Below are 26,276 nucleotides of genomic sequence, written 5' to 3'. Positions count from 1 at the left end.
TTCTGCGACGCGACTCTACTGTTGCATCAATTGCTTCCGCCCAGCCTGTCACACTTCTTCCCATTTCCACCTCCGATCGCTCTGATTCATCCCCTGCCTCGCTCAGTGCAGCACTTCGCCACACGATCAGCACCGACCTGACAACAGACCAGACAGACGCACTGCTCGCTGTATTGAACAAGCACGCAGACTCGTTCGACGTCAATTCCGGCACACTGGGTCAAACCGCTGCAGCAACGCATCGCATACTCACCGACGGATCAAGCATAGTTAGACGCCGGCCTTATCGTGTTTCCCCAACCGAGCGCAAAGTTATTCAGGAAAATGTTGCTGACATGCTTGCACGCAACATCATACGCCCATCGTCTAGTTCCTGGTCATCGCCTGTTGTGCTAGTGCAAAAAAAAGACGGTTCGGTTCGTTTTTGTGTAGATTACCGTGCTCTAAACAGAATAACTCGTAAGGATGTGTATCCCCTCCCTCGAATTGACGACGCCCTCGATTGTTTGCAAGGTGCCAAATTTTTCTCCAGCCTTGACTTAAGATCAGGCTACTGGCAGATCCCCATGAATGAAGATGATAAAGAGAAGACCGCCTTTGCAACACCGGACGGTTTATACGAATTCAATGTAATGCCTTTTGGACTCTGCAACGCTCCTGCTACATTCGAGCGTATGATTGACACAGTTCTCCGCGGCCTCAAATGGAAAACATGTCTCTGTTACTTAGATGACATCGTCATTTTTTCTTCGTCATTTCCTGATCACCTTACTCGTCTCGATGAAGTTTTGACAGCACTTTCCAGCGCTGGCCTACAGCTAAACACGAAGAAATGCCGTTTTGCATCAAAATCCATTAAAGTTCTTGGCCATCTCGTAAGCAGCGAAGGAATTAAGCCTGACCCTGAAAAAATCGCTGCTGCGCTGCACTTTCCCCGTCCAACTCGGGTCAAAGATCTCCGCAGTTTCCTCGGCTTGGCATCATACTTCCGCAGATTCATCCGCAATTTCGCCTCTATTGCCTCACCTTTACATGCGCTTCTTCACAACGACACGCCTTTCATCTGGTCTCCTGCTTGCGAAGAAGCATTTGAAACTCTGAAGCGTGCTCTGACTTCGGGTCCCGTCCTCTGCCATTTTGATGATAAAGCACCGACAATTTTGCACACCGACGCCAGTAGCCATGGCATTGGCGCTGTCCTTCTGCAACGCCAAAACACCTCTACAGAAAATGTTGTTGCCTATGCGAGCCGAACTCTGACTTCTGCGGAACAAAACTACACTATTACCGAACAAGAATGTCTCGCCGTCGTCTGGGCTGTTCAGAAGTTTCGTCCTTACCTGTACGGCCGTCACTTCACAGTCGTCACTGACCACCACGCCCTATGCTGGTTATCCACTTTGAAAAATCTGTCCGGTCGTCTCGGGCGGTGGATCCTCCGCCTTCAAGAGTACGACTTTACTGTCACTTACAAATCGGGCAAGAAGCACAAGGACGCCGACGCTCTCTCTCGTTGCCCTATTGCTTTGCCGTCGCAACCCATGTCCTCGCATTCCTCTCCTGTCCCAACGGAGTCAAGCCATTTAAACCCTACAGTTATGCAGTCTTTGAGCGCCGCCTCTATTGCTCCCATGCCAGATATACCCTGCAATCTTGCTCACCACCAGAGTGCTGACCCTTACTGTCAAAAGCTGATTGATAGTCTCAGCGGTGTTATTAGACCTCCAAATGCCCGTCTCCGTCGTCGGCTCAAAAATTTCAAGTTACAGGATGGCACATTATTTTGGCACAACTACAGCCCACTGGGCCACACATGGGTTCCCGTAATTCCTTCTTCCCTGCGTCCTCAAGTTCTACAAGCCTTTCACGACGACCCCACCGCAGGTCACCTTGGGTACCACAAAACCTACGACCGCATCAAACGTCGTTTCTTCTGGCCTGGCCTTTCAACCTCAGTATTAAAATACGTAGCGTCTTGCATCCCTTGTCAACGACGCAAGCGGTCTACGTCGCCTCCTGCCGGTCTCTTGCAACCTCTCCCATGTCCTTCCACACCTTTCGAAGTCGTCGGAATCGACTTGTATGGACCCCTGCCCTTGACTCCAGCTGGCAACCGCTGGGTCGTTACTGCCGTTGACCACCTCACCCGATACGCTGAAACCGCAGCACTTCCTTCCGGCTCCGCTTCCGAAATCGCCAACTTCTTCCTCCACACCATACTTCTTCGCCACGGCGCCCCTCGCCTCCTCCTTAGCGATCGTGGCAAGTCGTTCCTCTCCACCGTCCTCGCCGCAGTGCTTCATGCTTCAGGCACGGTGCATAAAACTACATCTCCTTACCACCCTCAGACCAATGGCCTCACGGAACGCTTTCATCGCACCCTTTCTGATATGCTATCCACCTACATTCACCCTCAGCACAACAACTGGGACTCTTTACTCCCCTTTGTAACCTTCGCCTACAACACTGCCGTTCAACGAACCACCACCTACTCTCCGTTTTTTCTTGTTTATGCCCGCCATCCTACCTTCTCCCTCGAAGCATCTTTCTTCACAGCTTCTACTCCTTCTGCCGCGCCTTCCCACGAACAGTTCGTGTCTCGTATCGCCCACTGCCGTGATCGTGCCCGCCTTCAAACTGAAGCCACTCAAGCTTCCAGGAAAAGCACGTATGATGCGACTCATCGCTCAGTGTCTTTCCGCCCTGGAGACGAAGTGCTACTCTGGACACCTACTCGCATCCCCGGCCTGTGTGAAAAGTTTCTGAGCCGTTTTATTGGCCCGTACACGGTTCTGGAACAAACTTCCCCTGTAAACTATCTCATCACACCTGCATCGCCTGTTCGCGATCGCCGGTGTCGCGGCACCGAGATTGTGCACGTGTCGCGCTTGAAACCCTTTAACCGCCGACCTTAAGATTTAATTTGCGACCAGGATGGTCGCTTTCGTTCGAGAGGGGGAATGTTGTAAGCACTGTGAGTGACCTTCATCTTCATCTCAGCGTAATCATCATCGGTCTTCGGGTCGTGCGAAGAAGACGAAGTGTTGCTAAGCTGTGGCTAGTCGGTAGCTGCTGCTTCGGCCTACCTGAAGTAAAAAGGTGAATTTGCTGGTGCGTTCTTCTGCCTCACAATACTTGTGTAGTAAAACGTGTGAGCTCAGTGACCGAATAACTCTGTTATAAGGAAAAACTGTATGAAACTGTCGTAATAAGCAATGACGCTTTCATTGTTTTTTTCTTTTACAGTACCTGCGGGCTACACTCTCTTTAAAACTGTCAACTTTAGCTGATCGCTGTATACAGCATGTGCTGTGCCCAATAACCATATAAATCACACAATTGTTAACTAGATTGTTTTGAAGAGATCAGGATTCGGCTGTGACGATATTGGTTTTTGACACACGATGGTTGAGGGCATAGCTTTACTTGCTTTAAGATATGAAAACCTGTGCACATTGCCCAATGGGTGAAACCTGCTGTTGCCACATTTTTATTTTAACGGTAAGTGTATTCGAGTTATGTTTTCTTTGCAGTTTGAAGTGCCATACATATTAAAGGCACGTCTACATACACTGCCAAAGCCGAAACAAATATGAACTAGCAGTCATCAAAAGATACTGCCCTCATGAACTCAGCCACCTGCGTGTCAAGCGCTGGCGCAGTATATAGCTCACTGCGAAACGACTGCGCAGCAAGTACTTTGTGAAGAACAAGAGCTAAATGACAGGATGTACACAACGGGCATGTTTATCGAAGAGATCTCATCTTTTCTTGTGTATTGAGTTACAAGTGCAGCAGAATCGGTGGTGTTTTCAAAGGCTAGTGCCGCATATGACCAGAGAGCGATCTGAAGCTATGTGTTTGAAAGAGCTTCAAGTGAAGGGTACGAAAGAGGTCATACCAAGCAGACTTGCCAGCGAGGACTTCGTTGCGATGAGGTTGGTTTTTGTTTTTGTTTCGTCCATTAGTGTTGTTCCTTGAGCTGGCGCACTTTGCTCTGCAATCTGTAAATAGAAACTGTAATGACTGAAACTGAAATTACCTGGCTTCAATGTTGTTAATGGTATGGTATTAGGTGATCTTTTAAAACTGCCCAGGAAATACGAAGAAATTATCAAAACCATAGAGAGTGTTAACTTTTGACGTAGTGTTATAGTATAAGATAGTGGTCGCCTCAAACGGGGTGAAAATGCTGCTGCTTAGTCCTCCTTTTCATGCGCTTTGCTACATAGACTCCTTGTGTTCCTTGACTTCGGGCTGCTCTGTTTTCCCACGATCTCCGAGAACGCCACAAGAGTAAACCGTTGCTTTTATTTACAGGTTCTGAAGGAACAGATAACAACCAGATACGCTGTTACAAAACTACCAACGTAGGGCAGTGAAGTTGGATATTTGTTTAGGTCATGCTGACTTCTGTTGTGCCAGGTTGTGCTTTAATTGAAAGCGAGCCCCGCCGGCGTGGCGCAGTGGTTACGGCGCTCGAACTATTGTTCCCAAGAAGGCTGTATCGAATCCCGGCCTCGGCGGCCGCTTTTCGATGGAGGCGGAAAGGAAGGTGCCCGTGTGCTGTGCGATGTCAGTGCACGTTAAAGAACCCCAGGTGGTCGAAATTTCTGGAGGCCGCCTCTACGGCGTCTCTCATAGCCCGATTCGCTTTGGGACGTTAAACCTCACAAACCAAATCAATCACAAAACGTGACGCTACATGGACATGTATGTTTCTAATGCCCTTGCTGCTCATAATCAACTTTCTGTGATGTAAATGTTGGCGCATCATGAACCCGGCAGCGCCAATGTAATGTCGAGTGTGTGCATGACATCAGTCTGCCACAAGGGCTTGAATTTCCTGGTTGCTTTAAATGAACAACAGTGAAACCGTCGCACCCAAAGGTATGGTCGTTTGAATTAAACATACTTTCAAGCGTTTACTAAATAATTCCTTGGGGCGTTAGAATTCTGTTTCATTGAATAATATTTGAGGTGAGGTATTTTTTAAGCACAGTATCAACTCCGTTTCTTTCGTGACGGTCATGCAAGTAACATTTCGCATCATATGGCAATTTCTTGTCACCGACATTTGTGATGTTACACAGTACGTGAGATTCGGCTAGATTGAATATGTTCCTAGGCAGGACGTGTGCTCCCTGGATTGCCGCAGGCAGGATGAAAGACAACACAAATGGTTAAGCGAATTGCTCATGTCTTCATTATTAACTGTCTTCGGCAATATAAGCGACGCAGGTTTTTTAGACGGGGATTTAACTCAACACCCCCTGAACTTCCACACATTGAGCCTATTTTGTCAAATTTTAGTGCAGATTTTTTGTACTCTCTCAGTTTGTGTTCTCAGAAATTAAGATGGCACTGAACGCACTTAATTGGCGTTGAATGCGATCTTTGGCCTCAGTAAGAGTAGATGATGTAGTTCCTTCTGGATGAGTTGATCTATCTCCAGCACCATGGTTAGCTTTTCTTCTGATAAAGGAATTTAAATACCTTCTCGTCCCTTAGTTCAAACGAAACTTAACCCGAGACCTCCTTTCAAAGTGGCCGTTTTTAACTGAATGATGGCGTAGCCTGCCAGTGTTAATTTCCAGCCTACTGTCTACCCTAGCAAAAAACAAAAAAAAATAAAAAAAAACAAGAAAGCTTCACAAACAGCAATTTGTGAAAGGGTTTAGCGAATAAAACGGCTTTATTTTGTTCCTGCCGTTGCCGAGGACATCAATTGTGAAGCAAAAGCTTCACTACGCCATGTAAAGCCAAAGTCGCCGTATGGGGCACAAGCCGTTACTGCGCATGCGCCGTAACCAGCTGCGGCGTTTTACCGGTGTTCTGCGGCTGCGCACGCTACAGAGAGGAGATGGTGGGTAGCGGCATCCCAGCAGATGCGCGCACCGGTACGGAGAAGAGAAGGGTAGTTTCGGCTCTGCACATGAGCGCATCGTCGTGGAGAGCTGACAGAGTGGAGCAGGAAAGCGTCTGCCGGCATCGCATGCGATAGGGAAGGAAACTGAATTCTGCTTACGACAGAGTAATTACGACCACCAAGGAGACCTTAAACGAGCACAGACATCGCACAGCACAGGGACGCTATTTCATTTCGCCTCCATCGAAATGCAGTTGCTGGCAGTCGGCTTCGCAGCTGAGTACGCTGATTCCGCAGTCGTTTTCGCTCCAAATTTGGTTGCGCAGCGTTGAACCCTTTCAATTTTTTTCTTCAGTATCAATTAAATATGCGGTTAGATGTTAGACCAACTTGCTCAACAATCATCTATTAAATATGCGGAGACTGTTGAAAATATTGTCAGGGGTATTTCGATAAACCTCTAAGTAATGTGCAACATAATTTACGTTCTTGTTGAAGAAACAATAATATTTACATTTGTAGTTTTTATCCGAGAAACACGTGCATCGGTTTACAAGACGTGAAGAAGACAGGATAAAGAATGCATCGATGCTGCCTATGTCTGGGCCTGTCCATCGAACATCATTACAAAACTTTGTCCTTGTTGCAGCTGCGGTCAAAGAACAACCTTAAATTCAAGTTATTATAATCACAAATGTTTCGTCGTGTTCTATTAACTTAAATAATGCTCAGCCGGCTTTTTGCGTAATGTCGACCATCACTCTAGACGCTTCTGAGCTTTGGAAACCGCGGAAAATACAAGAAATATCGATAACAAATACCTTTTGAGTTTGGCCTTGCTGTTCCAATGTAGCTTGTTTATGCCACTTGAATTCCGATTTCCTTTCTACTTTCATGGTGACTCTGCATATCCAGGGGATATCGTTTACTTATTGAGCGTGATAAAACAAATGAAAACCAGACAACGATGTCGTTTCTTGCTGTATCTTACTTTTCTCCGTGTTTGGCTAAGAGCTTGTAGGCCTGCTTGATATCCGTAACATCGGTGCCCTTTATAGAAATGACGATGTCTCCCTGAAAGAAAATCACGACAAGAGTGCATCACTACAGCAGATAATGCAGCTATCACTCAAAAAGCTCAAGAAAAGAGACTGTATCGTTTTAAAATTGAAATGTATAAAAAAAGCACACCTTAACGCAAGTCTTCGCCAATACCTTGATTTAGAGCCGTGACGGACAGGTTAACGTCTCATGAATATCACTTTCTCTGTTCATGCTCAATTTTGTTAACAAAGAAAGACCGACGAAAATTCCACTTGCATAAATATCAGTCTCATTGGCTTTGCATGCGTTATGGTTCTGCAAGTGGAAACAACTCACCTCAATTAGTCCGCCAGAAGCGAATGGGGAGTTAGGTGCAATGGTGTCCACAACGACGCACTCGCGGAACCTCCCTTCTATAAGTTTCTGTCAAACACAAAGGAAGTACACGTAAGCAATGCGCTAATACCAATACAGCGTTCTATATTTTGACGCGCCTAACATGGACTCCAATTTAATTCTGATCCATACAGCATATGTAAGCGCAATGTGCAGATAACATCTTGGCATAGGAACCATTTCGTGTGTATTTACGCGTACTTACAAGACACAGTTGCACCCACTCATGAAGATTCTAGATGAGCTGAAGGATAACAGTTTTTCAAGTGCACTGCGCTTGCATCAATGACTAACAGCATCAGGCTATGCCCTCACATATCATACTGAACGACCATCACGGGTGACGGATAAGCCTTCGGCGTTCCTGCATGTTCCCAAGATACTGAAAAATTTATAATTAGTACATGTGGTCAAAATATCAAAACTCTGCATGTGGGCACTGGCTGATCTGTGCGAATACAAGCCTCTGCAGCCGTGATGATAGCCGCTCAGAAGACGACTATCATGTTCCATTTAAGGAATAACTCTACATCAACCGCTGTTTAGCTTTTTGTCGTTCGTGAATCGACTTGTTACAATTGTAGAAAACCAACTCAAAAGTGGTACATGCATATGACTCAAAGTCTGGATTGCAAATTTGGACATTTTCCTACGCCGCACAGCCTACCGGTAGCGGGAATCAAACATCATGGAGCTCTTTACATCTGTCTGTTCCGAAGATCGCAGAGTAATATTTATTGCGAAAGCATTTCTTGGCTCATTGGTGACGTAGGCAAAGCCTACGGACAGACCGTATCGGCAAAAGTATCCGTATGAACTGTCGGTCATCAAATGCGTATGCAATTAATATAACAGTTATATATATATATATATATATATATATATATATATATATATATATATATATATATATATATATATATATATATATATATGATTATAGTAAGAATATTTGATTATGTAAGCGAACTATATAACTGGTTAAATAATTGAACGAATTTATCTGTGGACGGGAGCTGTGGAAATAGCGTGTCCGAAAGAATAATCAGACAATTTGACCAATTTTGATGTCGAACCTAATTCGAATATGGCCTATTTCGATGGCGATCTCCGATTTTCGAAGGGCTACGCCCACATTTTTTCCCCTGGACGCACAAAATGTGACCTTAATTTCGAACTTAAATCGTGTATGGTCAGTTAAGCGGTGATTTTCAAATAGCGATGGAGCACCACCATAATCTGATCCTCCGAATCCCCTAAATTTATGTGGTCAGAATTAGACTTAAATCGGCATCTAACCTAATTCAGTGCGGTCAATTAAGTAGTTATCTTAATGTTCAGATGGGCCATCTCAAAATTTCGCCCACTGGACCGTCAAAATGTTTACCTCGTCAGAATGTGAACAAAATTGATGTCTAGGCTAACGGGTAGGACATGAAACTGGGTGAGACGGTTTAAATAATCTCGGAAGATTCAAAACAACGCCAAAAGTACTGGATGAGTAGCGAGACACGGTTAAGCACGTTTACAAAGAGTGGGGCGCTCTGTGTGCGTGCGTGCGTGCATGTGTGTGTGTGTGTGTGTGTGTGTGTGTGTGTGTGTGTGTGTGTGTGTGTGTGTGTGTGTGTGTGTGTGTGTGTGTGTGTGTGTGTGTGTGTGTGTGTGTGTGTGTGTGTGTGTGTGTGTGTGTGTGTGTGTGTGTGTGTGTGTGTGTGTGTGTGTGTGTGTGTGTGTGTGTGTGTGTGTGTGTGTGTGTGTGTGTGTGTGTGTGTGTGTGTGTGTGTGTGTGTGTGTGTGTGTGTGTGTGTGTGTGTGTGTGTGTGTGTGTGTGTGTGTGTGTGTGTGTGTGTGTGTGTGTGTGTGTGTGTGTGTGTGTGTGTGTGTGTGTGTGTGTGTGTGTGTGTGTGTGTGTGTGTGTGTGTGTGTGTGTGTGTGTGTGTGTGTGTGTGTGTGTGTGTGTGTGTGTGTGTGTGTGTGTGTGTGTGTGTGTGTGTGTGTGTGTGTGTGTGTGTGTGTGTGTGTGTGTGTGTGTGTGTGTGTGTGTGTGTGTGTGTGTGTGTGTGTGTGTGTGTGTGTGTGTGTGTGTGTGTGTGTGTGTGTGTGTGTGTGTGTGTGTGTGTGTGTGTGTGTGTGTGTGTGTGTGTGTGTGTGTGTGTGTGTGTGTGTGTGTGTGTGTGTGTGTGTGTGTGTGTGTGTGTGTGTGTGTGTGTGTGTGTGTGTGTGTGTGTGTGTGTGTGTGTGTGTGTGTGTGTGTGTGTGTGTGTGTGTGTGTGTGTGTGTGTGTGTGTGTGTGTGTGTGTGTGTGTGTGTGTGTGTGTGTGTGTGTGTGTGTGTGTGTGTGTGTGTGTGTGTGTGTGTGTGTGTGTGTGTGTGTGTGTGTGTGTGTGTGTGTGTGTGTGTGTGTGTGTGTGTGTGTGTGTGTGTGTGTGTGTGTGTGTGTGTGTGTGTGTGTGTGTGTGTGTGTGTGTGTGTGTGTGTGTGTGTGTGTGTGTGTGTGTGTGTGTGTGTGTGTGTGTGTGTGTGTGTGTGTGTGTGTGTGTGTGTGTGTGTGTGACGCTATCAGCATCAAAACGCAAAACTAATAACGGAACTAAACCCGGAACTCTCAACATTTTTGCGTTTTTTTCACGTATGCAGACTTAAGTTCACTCGTGTAATTTTTAATGGATTACTTCACACGGCGGGCTCGATAGAATTGGGTAGGCAGATGCTGAAGCAAAAATCGCTCTCAGCAGTGGCCTTCGTAACAGTTTTGCCTCTTTCCAGAGTGGACACCATTTGTAATATTTCGAACTGTATTAGGAGGGCGACAGTGGCTTACTGGGCCCAGCTAGGCACCCAAAACATCCGTCATAGAAAACTATATCGGACACTGATTTTTTGTTCCGCGCACCTTTATGCATGTTTACTCATATACTTCATTTAACGTGGTTTTCACACCAAATATTTGCATTTAATTGGACAGGTGGAATGTTCTACGTGTGCTATTACAGAGACTGTTGAGGGTATTTTAAGTTCTGTGCAGATCTCTCTCGGAGGGGGTATTACTATGCGCTTGGCTGCAAGAATATGCCAAGATCCACAAACTGTTCGGACTCCTAGCCGTTTGCTGAGCTACACTGTACTGGACTGCCACTTGCCAGACAAGTTACTGTGCGTGTGTGTTTGTTTCATGCTTCTCACCACATCTCCATGCATCATGCTCCTTTTTCTGCTTCTCTTACGCTTCCCCAGTGAAGAGAACCAGGTCAGATATTGAATTTTTCGGCTGGCCTCTCTCCCGTTCTCTTCAATAAACAGAACTATATAGCTTACCTCTTTGAGCTCCACACCACTAGCTTGGCCTCTTTCCTTGATAACCTCGAGGTCAATGGGTATCCATGCTGTGCCAACAATCTTGTCCACGTTGATCCACTGCGAGTCCTCTGCATATATAATGATCGTCCTATTTCAGACTGCGGCGTGGAAACTTGTCCTCCGTTGAACACCAGGCCTGCTCAAAAACAATTCAGTGAGAAAAGATGGCAATTTTGCACAAACGTCTAGTAGGACTTTATTACAGGGTGTAAGCACACTTTGGGCAACGACGCCTGCATGAGAAGTAAGCACAATGGCTTTCGGTGACTCTGAGAGTTAAGCAAATATTATTTTTATTCTGTCGGTCGGCAATTCAGCTCCTTTGATTATAAGATTTGAACTGTTAAATGTTGTCCGATGGTATTGCAGTAATAGTCGTTAATGAGAATTGGGGCAGTCGCCTACGTTTGAGCGAACAGTGATAAGCGTTTTGGTAAACGATATATTAAGGGCAAACAAAAATGCTTAAACGAAGCCCATTTAGCTCTTCTCACTGTGCCTCCCGTTGTGACTGACAGATTTTCGAGCCTGAAAATGCTGATTTATAGCATGATTCCAGTGCCAATATCATATCCGATTAGCATAGAAGATTAATAGGATGTATCACGCATTCGAAATACTCATGGTGAGTTGTGTTCAGTGCTGAGTGGCAGCCAAGGAGACAAGAATTATATCTCCATATCTTCTGAGCTGAATGCTAAAAGGATGTCTAATGTTTATGCTGCAGGTTTTACCGATTTTTCTAATTTAAAATGGCTAAATCCAAAATCTTTCTAGTGCCACTATAACACACAAGAATCTTGTTAACTTTTATTTTTTATTGTGTGGGAGGTGCACGTTATGCACTTTCTTTCTTGCTGCAACCAAAGTAAAGTGTGAAGAACCGTGCGTACCGATGGACACCATGCAGTATAGCTGGAACGATCCTTCGCAAAGCACCAGTCTTGAGCACTCGACCACGGTGACTTCGAGCTTGCCGCTGTGGCTGATCTTCTCCTGCAGCGGCGGCGCGATGCGAAGGTCCGGCAACAGGACGAACGGTTTTATCCGGATCTTGTAGCTGGGAATCGTGTGCTTGATGCGCAGCGTCCGCCTGATCTGTGGCACCCACCGACGGGACAGTAAGGAAACCGCTTTTAAAGGACTACCAGTTATGCCTTTTTGGTATTGCTGCTAGTACTTACCGTGGATGTTATGATGTTCGCAATTTGCGGGAAACTCTGGCCTTGCAGGGATGATTCCACGGATATCACAATTTTTGGCTCCTGCGAAAGTGATATTAAGGCTGAGTTTTAGGTATTGGCTCACGTATCGTTAAGTGTCACTGGTGAATGTTAAAAAACTGTGAAATTTCATTGCAGTGCAATTAAGAAAATATTGAGGCCGCCTTGAAACTATGAAAATTCGTCCATGCTTTACCACTGAACCTCCACTCATTCGTGCCGATTGGAGATTGTGCTGATTTGTGATAGATGTTTTCACATCGTTGAGCGCTGTCAATGCTCACAAATATAAAGACTTCATATAAGCCGTCACTAATATACCAGAAACCCTGCTTACCATGTAGCTCGCGAGTTGAATCAGCTTTACTTCGACGAAAGCAGGTAGCGATATGGGCCCAGTTCATTGATGGAAGCACAGGTTGGAGCGGAGCTGCGCACTCAATCGCGCACACGTGCATCATGCATGCATGCATGCATGCATGTGTGCGTGTGTGTGCGTGTGTGTGCGTGTGTGTGTGTGCGTGTGTGTGCGTGTGTGTGCGTGCGTGTGTGTGTGTGTGTGTGTGTGTGTGTGTGTGTGTGTGTGTGTGTGTGTGTGTGTGTGTGTGTGTGTGTGTGTGTGTGTGTGTGTGTGTGTGTGTGTGTGTGTGTGTGTGTGTGTGTGTGTGTGTGTGTGTGTGTGTGTGTGTGTGTGTGTGTGTGTGTGTGTGTGTGTGTGTGTGTGTGTGTGTGTGTGTGTGTGTGTGTGTGTGTGTGTGTGTGTGTGTGTGTGTGTGTGTGTGTGTGTGTGTGTGTGTGTGTGTGTGTGTGTGTGTGTGTGTGTGTGTGTGTGTGTGTGTGTGTGTGTGTGTGTGTTCTGGGAGGGGGGGGGACTGCGTGCGTGTGCGTGCGCGCCAGTAATAAAAGTACGCAGGCCTAAGAATGCGCTGTAGCATGCTAGAAAGGCTTTATAGACAGACACTTCTTGCTAAGCATTGAGAGTAGCAGTAAACTGATTTAGTTGAGTTATGCTCAACAATACCACCACCTTTACGACTAACTTCTCACAAAACAAACTATAGAAATACTTCTTTGCGTAGTTAGTATCTTAAGAGAAGTTTCAAGAAATTTGTGGAACACATTCATGAACTGTTTTGAGACAAAAAAAAAACCGTTGGTAAAGACCGATTCACATGATGAATGGAATCGCTGGAGTCCGCGAGCAAACGAGCACCGCGTGATCCGTCTTCATTGGCCCTGCCTCGTCCGAGGACAGCGCTGCCTTCGCAAGCCAAAAAACAAGCACGTGTTTTTACCCTGTCAAAATATAGGGGTGGTCAGTGTTCTTGTATGTTATCTAATGGCACGAGGCAGCGATAGTGGCGCTTTGTGAACCAGCTGGCTGGCCCGTAAAATTTTCTTTTCTTTCACCTTTGCCCTTCTGGTGAACTTACGAACAAGGGATAAAATACAAGCCGCAGCATCCGCTTTTCGATGGAGGGGAAAAGCAAGACACCCAGGTGCTGTGGTATGGTAGTCGCGTTAGAGAACCTCAGGCGATCAATATTTCTGGAGGCCTCCAATACGAGGTACTTTATAGCCTGGTTCGCTTTGGTATGTCAAACCCTACGCAAACGCCTGCCCTCTACGTAAACCCTACGTAAACACCTGCTCTGCCCTACGTAAACTGCACTCCTATGACTTGGCGCAGTGCAATAAAAAAAATTGTCTGGTAATTTCCTACCTTTTCACTCCTGTTTTTTAAATATAATGATAATTGCTCCACTTCAAGGCCAGTCAGCACTAGTGCTTACAGTGAAATCATATAACGAACCAGAGCGCTCGATCCGTGTAAAAAAGTTTTGTCATCATGATGTGCAATATACACACGAAGCTGACACCTCGAAAGGGAATTATAATGTGTTGTTTCAAGGCATGACTTCATGGCGGCTAGATGATTTTGCTGCCATTTTGGCCGTCCTTATTTCGCGAGACCAGCGCAAGACGCAATTTGTACGGCATATCGGGCTGCAATAGACAAGCGGCGTTATTGGTGAGAATTAAAAAGAAATTTGTGACGATTACTTTACTTCCTAATGCGAAATTTGAGCGCAGCTAATCAGCTGTTTCACCTTTTCGATCGATTGAGGCAAAGATTTCGAGCTATGACATGTATGTACAATTACAAACAATTTTTTTTTTACTCATATTCCTTCAAGAAACACTCCACGAACAGATCTTGTCCGTCATGAAGGAAGCTTTGGGGTCGGAGAAGTGAGGAGATCGATTAAATTCCCGTTAGGTTACGGGAGGCGGCTCGTGGGTCCATACCTAGGCGAAGAAATAGAAGCGATTGACTGATGCCGCTGATGCCGATAGCGAGTCAAGACAACGTGGCTCTGCGTTTCGGCTTGGGATGCATGCACCATGATCCGCTGATAGAAAACCGGAGTTTCGGCAACCGGAAAATACCGTCGTCGCCACGCAAGTAAGGGGGGGGGGGGGGGGGCACACGCTGCGGAGAGCGGTGGTGGCAGGAGCGCGCGCAGCAATCTGAGAACACGCGTGGTCGCCGATAAGGAGAAAGAAGAAGGGGGGGGGGGGAGGAGGAGCGCCCGAGTTGCGAAGCTGGTTACGAAGGACAACGCCGACAGCCACACCGACAGCCACACCGACGACGACGCGAAACGCAGGAATAGGCGCAAAAGAGCAGCGCTGTAAAAGTGAATGGCATGGGAGGGAGCCTATAGTGCTTCGCTTCGGTGCCATAGAGCATTAAGGAATACGTCCCGAAACATGTCTTTGTTGCTCCCAAGTCCTTCGTTAGCCGCAATCACGAAACCCGAAACCATGAGCACCGCTGCTAAATGAGCGACTCACTTCGTAAAAGGCGAAAGACCAGTGGGTGTATGGTTTCCTGGAGAACTGCAGGCGGCTTTTCGCAGAGAAGTGGTTCACCTTGACCGCCAGCGAGGCCACTCCGCCTATGATCAGCTCAGCGTCCACGGCCAGCGTCACGCCGCCGGCGTAGTCCAAGTTGAGGAAGATGTCTACCTGCTACAAACGCAAAACGCGCCAAAAAAGCGCAGCTAATAGAGTGATACTCCATACGGGGAACGTTTACTTTTTCAACTAACTTCAGAAATAACAAATAATAACATATTTTAAAAACATTAGAAAACAAAATGTTCCCACTTAAATTAACGAGAATATAGACTGCCTGAAGTAAAAGGCTTTGAAATAGGAATTTTTTGGTCCCATTACGTAACCATGCGATTTCTTGTTACCTCAATGAATACTGCTGCGGTGAATTTTTTTGTTGTGTGTGCATGTGCATGTGCGTGCGTGCGTTTGTATGTGCGTGTGCGTGATTGTGTGCGTGTGTGGGAGGGGGGGGGGGGACGGGCGTGTGTGCGCGCGTGTCTGTGTGTGTTAACATGGGACGAAAATCCTTCACGTAGATCTCCAGATCTGCAACTATGAGTGGAAGTCATTAAACTATTAAATAAATTGTAGCTGTAGTTTAATGACTCGAAATCGCACATTCGCCATTCGCAAGGAAGCTTTGGGTCCGAGCATTATTTGAAAATGGAAAGGATGCTATTAACACGCATTGAGTGGTACTTGGAACGACACGAACAATATCCAGATTTCATGTCTGGGTTTCGACGCGGCCGCTCCTCTATAGATAATGTCGTAGACCTGGTTACGTCAGTCAATGTCCAAAAGAATCTGAAAAGATTGACTGCGGCATTGTTTTTAGACATTAAAGGTGCCTACGACAATGTAACGCATGAAGCCATCCTAGATGCACTGGAAACTGCTGATATCGGAGGACGAACTTATAGCTGGATACGCAGTTGTCAGACAGGTCACTGTTCATCCAGACAGAGGACGGACGAACATCCTCACACAGAACCTCTCGCGGAGTTCCGCAGGGTGGGGTACTGAGCCCCACTCTATTCAATCTTGTGCTCATCGGCCTAGTCGACCTGCTGCCTCAGTCAGCTCAGATATCCATATATGCGGATGATATTTGCATTTGGGCCTCAAGCGTGACTAGACCCCAAGTTTGTGCAAGACTACAAAAAGCGGCATCGATTGTGACGTCATATCTTCGTGTACAGGGTCTTACTATCTCAACAGAGAAGTGTCCTGTGGTGGCCTTCACACGAAAATCAATGTCACAATACGTAGTATACATAAATGGCAAAGCTATTCCTTATGAAAAGAGTCATCGCTTCCTTGGAATCGTCATTGATAGGAACCTCTCGTGGAGTCCACATATTAGTGGTATGAAGAAAAGACTGACGGTGATTGCCCATGTTCTCTCCTTTCTAGGAGGCAAGTCCTGGGGCGAGTCAGTGCACTCTATGCTGCAACTATACTGTTCACTTTTCCTGGGTTACATGCGGTACAGCTTTCCAATATTCAATAATATTAGGAAGACGAACATCGAGATCCTCCAAAGCGTGCAAGCTCAGGCTCTCCGCATCTGTCTTGGACTGCCAAAATGTACCTCAACGGCAGCAACGGTTCTTCTCTCCCGCGAGCATCCAATAGCTACATATATTGCTGATGAAACCATGAGGACACATATACGACACCTCAACCGGGTTTCCCGTCACCACCTGGCAACTATCCCAACAATTAGACCACATACTGCATTTGCCAAAACCATAGCAGCTCATCGCACCTACCTTCCTTCACAGTTCACTCCAGCTTCAAGACCGAGTTTAACCATATGGAGCCTACATGAACCGAAAGTTTACCTATCTATTCCGGGAGTAAAAAAGAAAACGGGTGTACCATTGCCTGCCTTGAAGCAAATGACGTTGGGTCACCTGTATTCTATGCACAATAATCGTGAGCACGTCTACACCGATGGCTCAGTTGCTGCAACAAGCTCCGCGGGGTCCGTAGTGATACCGTCGAGGTCCATCGTGGTGAGGATTAAGACGACGTACCCCACCTCTTCAACTGGTGCGGAACTGGCTGCCTTACGTGCCGCTATTGAACACATCGGCCAGGAAGTTCCAGGTGTCTGGTCCATTTTTACGGACTCGAAAGCAGCGCTTCAAGGCGTTCAAGCTGCGCTACGTCGTGGATCACATGAACAACTAAATGCAGAGATCCGCGTGCTATACCACGACGCTACATCAAAAGGTCATGATATAATTTTCCAGTGGCTACCTGGACATTGCGGTATTGAGGGAAACCACCAGGCAGACCAAGTTGCCCGTTCTGCACACAACGACGGAACTACAGTGAACATTCCTATATCTAGAGTTGACGCAGCTTGTCGACTTCGTTCCTTAGCGGCGGAGCTAACGCTTTCAGCCTGGAACAAAGGAGAATTTTCCAATCGACGCCTCAGGGAACTAGACCCTGGGCTGCGCCTTCGTGTTCTCCCTAACAAAGGGCGGCGCGAAACAACACTGATGTGCCGTATGTGGCTCGGTGTTGCATTCACCAAAAAATACGCTTATGTGATGAGAATGGCGGATAGCCCTAACTGTGAAAGATGCGGCTGCGAAGAGACCGCACAGCATCTCCTTTGCGAGTGCCCTGCTTTTTCAAGCGAAAGATATGCGCTGCGTTCGGCTCTGGACCATCTTGACAGCCGTCCTTTCACAGAGGAGAAAATCCTCGGCCCATGGCCACAGAAGGCGTCTAACGGCAAAGCCTTCAAAGCACTTGTGTTTTATGACAGACGCAAACTTGATTGTGAAACTGTGACTGTGCTCCTCGCCGCCTTACCTTTCCTATCATTCTCTTCTATCTTTCTCCTTTAAACTCCTCATTCTCCTTCCCCAGTGCAGGGTATCAAACCGGAAGCCTTCCTGGTTAACCTCTCTGCCTTCTCTCTCTCTCTCTCTCTACCCGAAACATCTGCGTTTGGAGCCTGCGCTCTCTCTCTAGACTTTGCGTCAAGACACATAGGCATTGCCTTTCGAAGTTCATTCGTGGGGATAGTGCTGATGCGACGAAGAATAACTGCATAATGGGGTAATTTAACGGGCTGCGGTTTCTGATCAAAAAAAGTTGGAAAGCTGTCTTGGCGTTTGCAATCGTCTCTTTTCTCAAGCTTTCTCCAAGATTTGCGTGTCGCGCTTTGGCGTAATTTTATTTTTCCATTCTGCCCTGGCGCCTCAGTGCTTCAGATCAGTAAAATAGACAGTTTTCTTAATTGTTTGAAGATTATGCTGTTTTCATTCGAGTGAAATATAGGGTATAAAGGCCTTAATACAACTAGAAATATATGCACTAGACGCAGTGTGAAAACCAAGAAAAGGATGACTTCGAACGAAACCCGTACGCACCATTACACGTCAACTCAAATCCCCCTGACATGTTTGGTCTAAAGTGTTTTTACCAGACGAGGCGACACGTTTGACGTCGAAGCTGATACCTAAGCCTTGCTCTGCAGATAACTTAAAATAAAACACTGCACTCGGGAACGTGTTTACAAATTAGAAGAGTTCGTAAGCAGTCGATGCTGCGCTGGCGTGTCCTAACAGCTAAGATAATAGGCGGAAACCAATTGCAACTGTTCCTTTCTGCGATATTGAGAGCAACCTGGTAAATGCCTGCAATTTTCCGGCGGTTCATGTGAAGTGCACAGTGGAAAGAAAGTCTCTTGCTGGCCTTAGCGCTAAAGTAAATAGCAGTAATATAGCGGTGAATAAAAAGAGAAGAAAGTCTTTCCGAAGAACGCTCCAAAAGCTATAGGTCATGGGCGGCCACTGTCACTCACCTCGAGTGTTTTCCAGGTGTCGTGGAGGATGACGTCATTGACGGATATCTTCGTGAACGTGAGGAAGTCACTGCCGAGGTCGAACTCGCGAAGCTGCAAAGTCGATACAGGGCCAATTGCAAAGTACTCCATTTCAACCGCTGTCATCGTCCTCCACTCCCATTGGCGTTCACATAAAAAGGCGATTGTCAGAATGGTGATAGCAATTACTTTGGTAGGAAACTCACTTGGATCCTCTCGAAAATTTTCCCCGCAGCACCACGCTGGGCTTCCTGAAGTCCCTTGCTGATGGCGCTGAGAAGCAACCTGGCAGCAAAGAAAATGCACGATTGCAATTTCGTGCTAATGTAAATGACGAGCACTACATAGCCGCTTTGTTTGGTTGATTGGTTTTTGAGGAAATTAAAGGCGCAATGCCTGCAACACATCTTGGTGGACATCTGTACTTGGAAAGGGAAGACTATAGGAGTGAAAGAAAGAGGTTCCATAGTGGAAAGCTACAAGAGCACCCCCCCCCCCTCCCACGAGACCCCCCCTCCCCCCCCCCCCCTCTTACAGAGTTTGGCCAGGGTAGTGAGAGAGTGTATATATTGATTTGGTATAGTACCCGGACTTCTCAGCGCTCTGGAATTGCTCCTGTCTCCAAAAAGAGTCCTATTTCCTACTCACTATCCCCGAGGGAGCCCTGGGTAGTCCACGTGATCATGTCGGTGGCATATAGCGCATGCTGCACATCACCCACAACACCCAGTAAGGTGGCCAGGTGCATCATAGCAAACTGAATAGGAGAGAAGACAGCACTGCGCACTGTGGTGTTCCTCTGTTTCCAAATCAAAACGGGCCATGTTCGATGCCCTGGATCTTAATGCAGGATTGGCGATATGCAAAACATTGCCGGATGTATCTGAACGCGTTGCTATTGCGACCAGTATGTGCAAGATGTTTTAGGGTGTATTATCGCGCAAAAAAGACAATGACATGAGTGGCGAGGCACACATTCTTGTCATTGTCTTTGTTCATGCTATAAAATCCCCAACTCGAGATGAACTACAAACTCGCCCAATATGAAGGGTTACTGCGAAAGATGAGCTGAACAGCAAACTGATGCCTGCGCATATCACCCGAATTGAACCGCGGCTGCTGTGATCGGATTTGAATCAGATACTTAGGCTCAGCAACAAAGCGTCTTGACCCCTCAGCCACCGCGCGGGATGAGGCAGTTACTGCGCCTTTGACTTTCGTAAGAACTATTTCATTCTTACGTTGACAGCCATGAACACTATGTATTGGCAGGGAATCTCGATCTTATAAGCTAGTGCTGTTAAAGGAAGAAAATAATATATTGGTTAAGCTCTGTAGCATAAAAAATGGCAGGCTTTAATCAAGGTTCAAACCTAGATGTACGAAAGAATGCCCTGTAAGTATGGTAATGCATGCTTTAGCAACGTTGTGTAGGGTTTCGTGGTTTTAATTATGGAAACCCTCAAGCCTCACTTTAAGAGAAGACTCGATAGTGCTTTTTACCCGGACTTTTTATTCCGTGAATTTTTGTTTTTGTTTGCGTTATTTTTTGCAAAAAAGTCGCAGTGTCCGTCTCAAATTCTGGTGGCCGTCTACGCTCAATTAGGTCAAGGTCATTTGGATCCTGCGTGGCGAAATTTGAATTTGCATCCCAAGTTGTAGTGCTTACAAGGCTGCCACGGCACGACGTTCACGCTCCTATTCGTTTTATCGAGCCATGAGTTCCGTTTCTATGGATTGGTCCCCATGGCTCTTAGCTAGTGCTAGGAAGCTAGGAAGAGGAGGCTATCACTGCCATAGGAAAAATGGGGTGCCTGTGGCCGGAAAATGAATTATTCTGGGGAAGAAAAAGCGCCCTTACTATCAGTTCTCCGTGGTCACAGCTGCTGCACGAGCAAGACGCTCGATACGCTGACACGCTTGTCAGGTTGATGCCACGACTGCTGATTTAAGGCTTAAGGCCGCGTTCAAGAGCCAAACCTACCCTGGTGGCTATGTGGTTAATATACTGGGATACTGAATTCGACTACCGTGGATAGAACGCGAACGCGGCGGTGACGTCTCAGTGAAGGCGAAACGCAAAGGTGTTCGGTGCTCTATAATCTCAGTGCACGTGAACGATCCCCAAATGCTCGAAATAGTCCGGAGGCCTCTGTTACGGCTTACCTCACAGCCTGACTCACCTTGTAACCTAGACAGGTAGGGTGGGGTGTGGCGCGGTGTGGTGTGGGATTGGATGTTGTGTCACAGAGTGTAGCACGAGGTATCGCTGAATAGTAGAAGAGTCGAATGTATGATGATCGGATGTGGTAAGAATTAGTTTTTCAGTGCAGTGAAACTGAAGCAACTACCGATATGGCAGGTGCTTGACGTTTTTAACTTTGTCGCTGTGATGGTACGGCGGTCTTATCATTTGTGGCAACTCTTTGAAGAATTTATTTAGAGCATTTTTTGTTTCAAACATGGTGTGGCGTCGTATGCACTAAATGTTTTAAACGCTGTTTTCATTTATTAAGACGTAAAGGCTGACGCTGTGACGCAATATTGTCGATGCACGTGTCGAAATGAAAGGTTAAGCAGCACAAATAAGCATAAACGTATGCGCTTGCACACCCTCATATGGAGATTACATTGGTTAGTATCAAGGCGTCCTGTAACTATTAGCACTGCTAATGCATAAAATTGGCGGAACTTCGTCTGAAGAAGCTTGAGCCCGCTGGCCGCTGGGGATAAGCTCAGCAGATTTTTCTTTAATATTCGGAAGTGCCTTTGGTTACCTGCGTAGGAAGATGCTGTCTTTCCATTCCCGAAAGAGGAACTGCGCCAGAAGATTGGCGACGATTAGAAAACCTCGCTGCTTGCTCCAGTTGCCAGGCTGCACCAATCGTAGGAGTTTCTGGGCCATAAAAAAGATCTGATCAACAAATGAACCTGATGTCAGTGAGACAATTGATATGCCGCTAATATTGGTTTGTAAGCTAGAAACTTTTGAATCTTTGTGGTACCTGTTTAAAGAGGGGGGGGGGGGGGGGGCATAGCAGATCCTAATTCGCCTTAGCGCCGTGAGAATCTCTCACCATTATGCTGACTTCGATATGCATATTTATTGGCTGAGTACTGAGAAACGCGCTTACAGTTACCGAAATAATAGCAATAATGAACAAAAGGGCATTTGGCTCCATCGTAATTAATAGAAAGTTTAAAAGGAGGACTTATACCCGGAAAAAGTGCCACGCAGCATTAACACGCAAAAATGAGACGTTGCGCTGTAAGTTTGTATTATCACTCTCGGCGAAAATCTATAGTTAATCATCAGCGGCTAAATAAAAGGGGACATTTTCTAATCGCGTTTTTATCGCCGGCCTACCTGAGGCAGATGGATGGGCAGAAACTTGGCAAACGGCTTCGTGCGTGGCCTGGGAGGGAGACTGACCACGTAGTAGAAAAGGACCATCTCCAGGACCAGCATGGTCGTAACGCCCAGAATGAATCCGGCGATACCAGTGAGGTAGATAGCTAACGACATTGCTTGGAACGCCGTTGAAAGAGGCCGAACTGGTTCCAGAAAGGGCCTTACTAGCAACGCACTTCAGCTTCTTTACCTTGAGATGTTGCGCGAGGCCTCGTGGGCGCGCTGAACACTGTTCTCTTTGTCTTCGCTGTATTCATTCGCGGCCCTTTTCTTCTAATATCTTCGAGAAAGTTGTAAGGAAGATGGTTCATTTGCGTGTAAACTGAGTTTTGATGGATGGTGTTATTTTTCTTCAACCAAAGTGAGATTTCGAGAGCAGGCGCAGCACCATAAGCAATGTCATTTTCGTAGCAATGACAAACAGCTACAAACGTGGCAAGACAAAGCGGTACGTAATCGTTTCTGCTTTACTGATTTACTCGCAGTTAAGTTTATTTTAATTATTTCTCAGAAAACCTCGTTCAGTCGCTGGTAAAGTGATATCCGGGGAGGACTATCTGCGTGAACTGCGTGTGAGTAAAGGCAGCTGTTCGCCATCGTCTCCTTACGTTGGGGAGACCTGGTTGCCTCTCCGGCCCGTTATTACGAAAGCAAACTCTGCCACGCCTCTGGAATTAAGTGTCATTGACACAGAAAGTTTGAAAAGCCCGAATTATTTGAAGTAGGCAGCCCAATGCAGCGGTTACGTACACGATAGCCCTGCGTATCGATGCACCAAGGCTTTATCGCGCAGCTCACCAGACATATTGCAACAAAAACGACACCTAACCACAAGCCGGTGCCCTCTTTTCAAAGTGTAGTATTAGTTAAAATATTTGTCTCGTCAGGTTGAGCCCCTTCCCTTTCTCTCGATCCGGGTTTGTAGTTCGCTTCTGCTCCTGCTATTCTGCGGACCCATTGCAGGCAGTGAACATAAAAGAAGCAGACTCTGTTTCCTAATTTACCTTCTATGCCGCAGTACTGCATGCTTAAGGTTGTGCCACTTCAACGAGGGGAGAGGTGGTGAAGGGTGGCTGATCCTGGCCCTGATGGGGTTGGGACAGGTAAGTCACCACCGCTTGCGGCGGGGGCTAGCCTGCCACCGAATATTTACCTGTTGTAGGCCGTCATTGCACCCGCCACTGCTTCGTTGGTGGACGACGGCTGTTGTTGCGGTGCGCATATTTCTCTCCCTCTTCTTTTTTCTTTCTTATCTACTTTCTCTCTTCTGTCCGAACGAGGCAGCGGAGGTGTCTCAGCTACAGAGCCAGCAGTAGGCCCGTGCATTTTGTTTTCCTTCTTCCAACAGCCACGACAACAACAAACTTCAACGAGGCAAGCAGAACTACAAGTAAAACGGCTACGATGCGGCAAACTACTTATCTGGCTTCAGTAAGCATCTAGCTCCCGTTCTTCTAGCTTTCTGACCCAGTGCGCTACATAAAGCCGCCCATTGAGCACTTAGAATGAGCGACGTTGAGCAAGGAAAATCGTTAAGGAGTACTTAAACTGGCCGTAGAGTAGAAAATATAGGTTTGTTAAAGCGCAGCTATAAAGGCAGTCTTAGTGACATCGCGACCGGAATAAATTGCTTTCTGGAAGAAACAGTATTGCTGAAGCCTCAAACATGAGTATTTATACTTTACAAAACAGGAAGCATCCTGCGTGTTAGCAAGCAAGTCCTTTCAGCAGGTCTTAAGTTGGTGTGTCAAGGCGGTTTCGCTTCACATTTACATTTTGTGGAGAGAAAGAGCTATTTTGTCGAAAAGGTTAATATTTCGTGGTACAAAATCCTCAATAAAGGGAAAAGACGTGGATGCCAACGTGACGACCCAAGCACTAGTTGTTGTTGTGGTTCTAGATAATGTCGTCCCGGCTCGGCTTAGTCTTTGTCTCGGTTACGAGATGAAATCCCGGAACGAAATGCCCAAGTAAAACTAAGATATCAATACTGCAGCTAAAACGAGGTGGAAATAATATAGGTACCGACGCACTCGGGGAACAGGGGGGACGAGCTGGCTCTCAGTATAGCTCGAGGTTAGGTCAGCCGAGCAGTGGGCCAGATTGATTCCTCCAATTTCTCGAGAAATGCAATCATATCATTCCACTACTACCCTAACCTTTTAAACTAGAAAGGTGGATATATCCTCCACCAGACAAGGAACTTTACAAAAGGCAGGAAGTAACCTGGCGTCGGCTTCAGATGCGAGCCTTCTTCAACCCATCTAAATTAGCACACATGTACCCAACGTAGTAGAATCCAACTTGTAAAGAATGCGTCGATATAGCCGGATGCGATCACAGGTTATGGAGCTGCAAAAAAGCACTGCCACCGGCGGACCTACTACCAGTCCCTTCTCTATAGCTGTGCGAGGCTATACTGGCCAGCTCAGACCCGTTGACGCAAGTTCGGGCTTCTGAATGAGCTCATAAGGTCGCTGAAAGCCACGGACTCGAAGCCATCTAAGTGTAGTCCCACATATCGTTCAATGCTGACAATAAATGTTTTCCAATCCAATCAAATTATCTTGAATACGTACTATTCGAACTTTTCTCTATCATCATCAGCCTGACTACACCCACTGCAGGGCGAAGGCCTCTTCCATATTTCTCCACTTAACCTGGTTCTGTGCTAGCTGCATCCACTTTACCCCTGCGAACTTCTTAACCTCATCCGCCCACCTAACTTTCTGCCGCCCCCTGCTACGCTTTTCTTCCCTTGGAATCCAGTTTGTTACCCTAAGCGACCATCGGTTATCCTCTCTTCGCACTACATGTCCTGCCCATGCCCATTTCTTCTGTTCTTTTTTCTATAGTTTGAATAAAATGTACTTGATCATTGTGCGGAGCTTTCTAATTAAATATTTTTATTGTTTCAAGTTTGTATACGTTGGTTCCTACAAAGCAGCCCTTATTTATAAAGCTGTCCCAATTTACATGGCGTCGAAGATGTCCGCCACAGTTGCAGAGCAAGGTACACAGCTGCAAGAAACTCGTAGCTCGAACAGGTAACCACCGGCCATTCTTTTTCCGCTTTGCTCATAATTCCGCACACTTGGTAAGTAACTAAAAATTCAGCTTTGCCTCCTGCAATGGTACTTTAATGTACTGTTGAAATGAAAATTCGAAAAACGCTTGGTTTCCGAATTATTGGCCGTGCTTACATACGCGACCATCCTTTGGCAGTAAAGGAAAGATAAAAGTTAATAAAATTACCAGGAAACTGTAGGTTCGATGTTTAGGATTCTCCTTTAGTCTCGGGATACATAATCGAGATTAGAATTCATTTCCGACAAGCAAACAGAAATACTATGCAGAACTGTGCTTTGAAGCGTACAAAAACAAAGCTATACTTCTTTCTTGGTCGAGGTCGTAATTATGTTTGCACTCTACATCGGTGACCTGCACCAGTTTTAACTATATTGGCTATCATTATTTCGCGGCAACGGCTGAAGAGTAACGTAGCTGTTAGCAGCAACCATTGGAGTCGCGTGAGTGCGAGGCGTCTGTGCGTGCGTGAGCCAACCTTTTTGGCGCCAATGTGCACACCTCCTGTATTGGTTTCCGAGCATTAATCTGCAGACACAGTGGAGAAATGCAGAAGATACTCAATTATAATATACTCAAAGACACTCTTTCACGCTTTGCTTGCTTTGGTGCTGCTGCCGACCCGAATGACTCACATCTAGGCGAGCGAAGGCAAAATAATAACTTTTCTCCGTTGTTCGCATGCCACTTCGTTTCGCCTGTTTGTTAATCAATGCAAACAATTTATCGTTACTTCTAGCTTTTTTCACAGACTCGATCACAGGAACGAACGCGATATCATATGTGTTTCACTGATACCTAGCGAAACTATACCCTTCAAAGAATCGTATACTACTTTGCTCTCATGTGCCTTCTACGAAGAAAGATGTTTCTATTGTTGGGTTTATAGATTTGAACGTTTGAAAGCATCTCTGGCATTATAGAAGCGGTGCTTGAGAGCCCAGGATAATTTCGACCACCTGGTGTTCTTTACTGTGCACTGATATCGAACAATACGCAGTCCCACTCGTTCCAACTCCATCAAAACGTGGGATCAAACCCGCGGGGTCGGGCGTATAGCAGTCGAGCGCCGTACCCACTGAGCCACATCGAGTACATAAACAACAGAAGTGGAGACTGGGAAGTAGAAGC

At 46.3% G+C, this 26,276-nt stretch overlaps 1 protein-coding gene across 1 annotated transcript in view; it reads right to left on the bottom strand.

The window, feature by feature from the left end:
- LOC146190925 (uncharacterized) overlaps positions 1–22,172 on the bottom strand; it is a 33,552-nt gene extending 11,380 nt beyond the window's left edge. The window contains exons 1-12 of the mRNA XM_084600256.1: positions 22,014–22,172; positions 21,424–21,542; positions 18,853–18,931; positions 18,626–18,718; positions 14,749–14,925; positions 11,851–11,931; positions 11,560–11,764; positions 10,625–10,734; positions 7,250–7,336; positions 6,861–6,943; positions 6,691–6,772; positions 3,902–4,004 (exon numbers count right to left, since the gene is read on the bottom strand). Of these exons, the coding sequence (XP_084456382.1) occupies positions 3,902–4,004; positions 6,691–6,772; positions 6,861–6,943; positions 7,250–7,336; positions 10,625–10,734; positions 11,560–11,764; positions 11,851–11,931; positions 14,749–14,925; positions 18,626–18,718; positions 18,853–18,931; positions 21,424–21,542; positions 22,014–22,172 (1,378 nt within the window). The remainder of the gene's footprint in view (positions 1–3,901; positions 4,005–6,690; positions 6,773–6,860; positions 6,944–7,249; positions 7,337–10,624; positions 10,735–11,559; positions 11,765–11,850; positions 11,932–14,748; positions 14,926–18,625; positions 18,719–18,852; positions 18,932–21,423; positions 21,543–22,013) is intronic.
- Positions 22,173–26,276: the final 4,104 nt, after the last annotated feature.

This window comes from Amblyomma maculatum, chromosome 4, assembly GCF_055883805.1.
Source record: "Amblyomma maculatum isolate TAMU_Amacu chromosome 4, ASM5588380v1, whole genome shotgun sequence".
Lineage (NCBI taxonomy): Eukaryota > Metazoa > Arthropoda > Arachnida > Ixodida > Ixodidae > Amblyomma > Amblyomma maculatum.
Note: the sequence above shows the minus strand (reverse complement) of the source record. Positions and strands in the feature narration are given on the sequence as shown.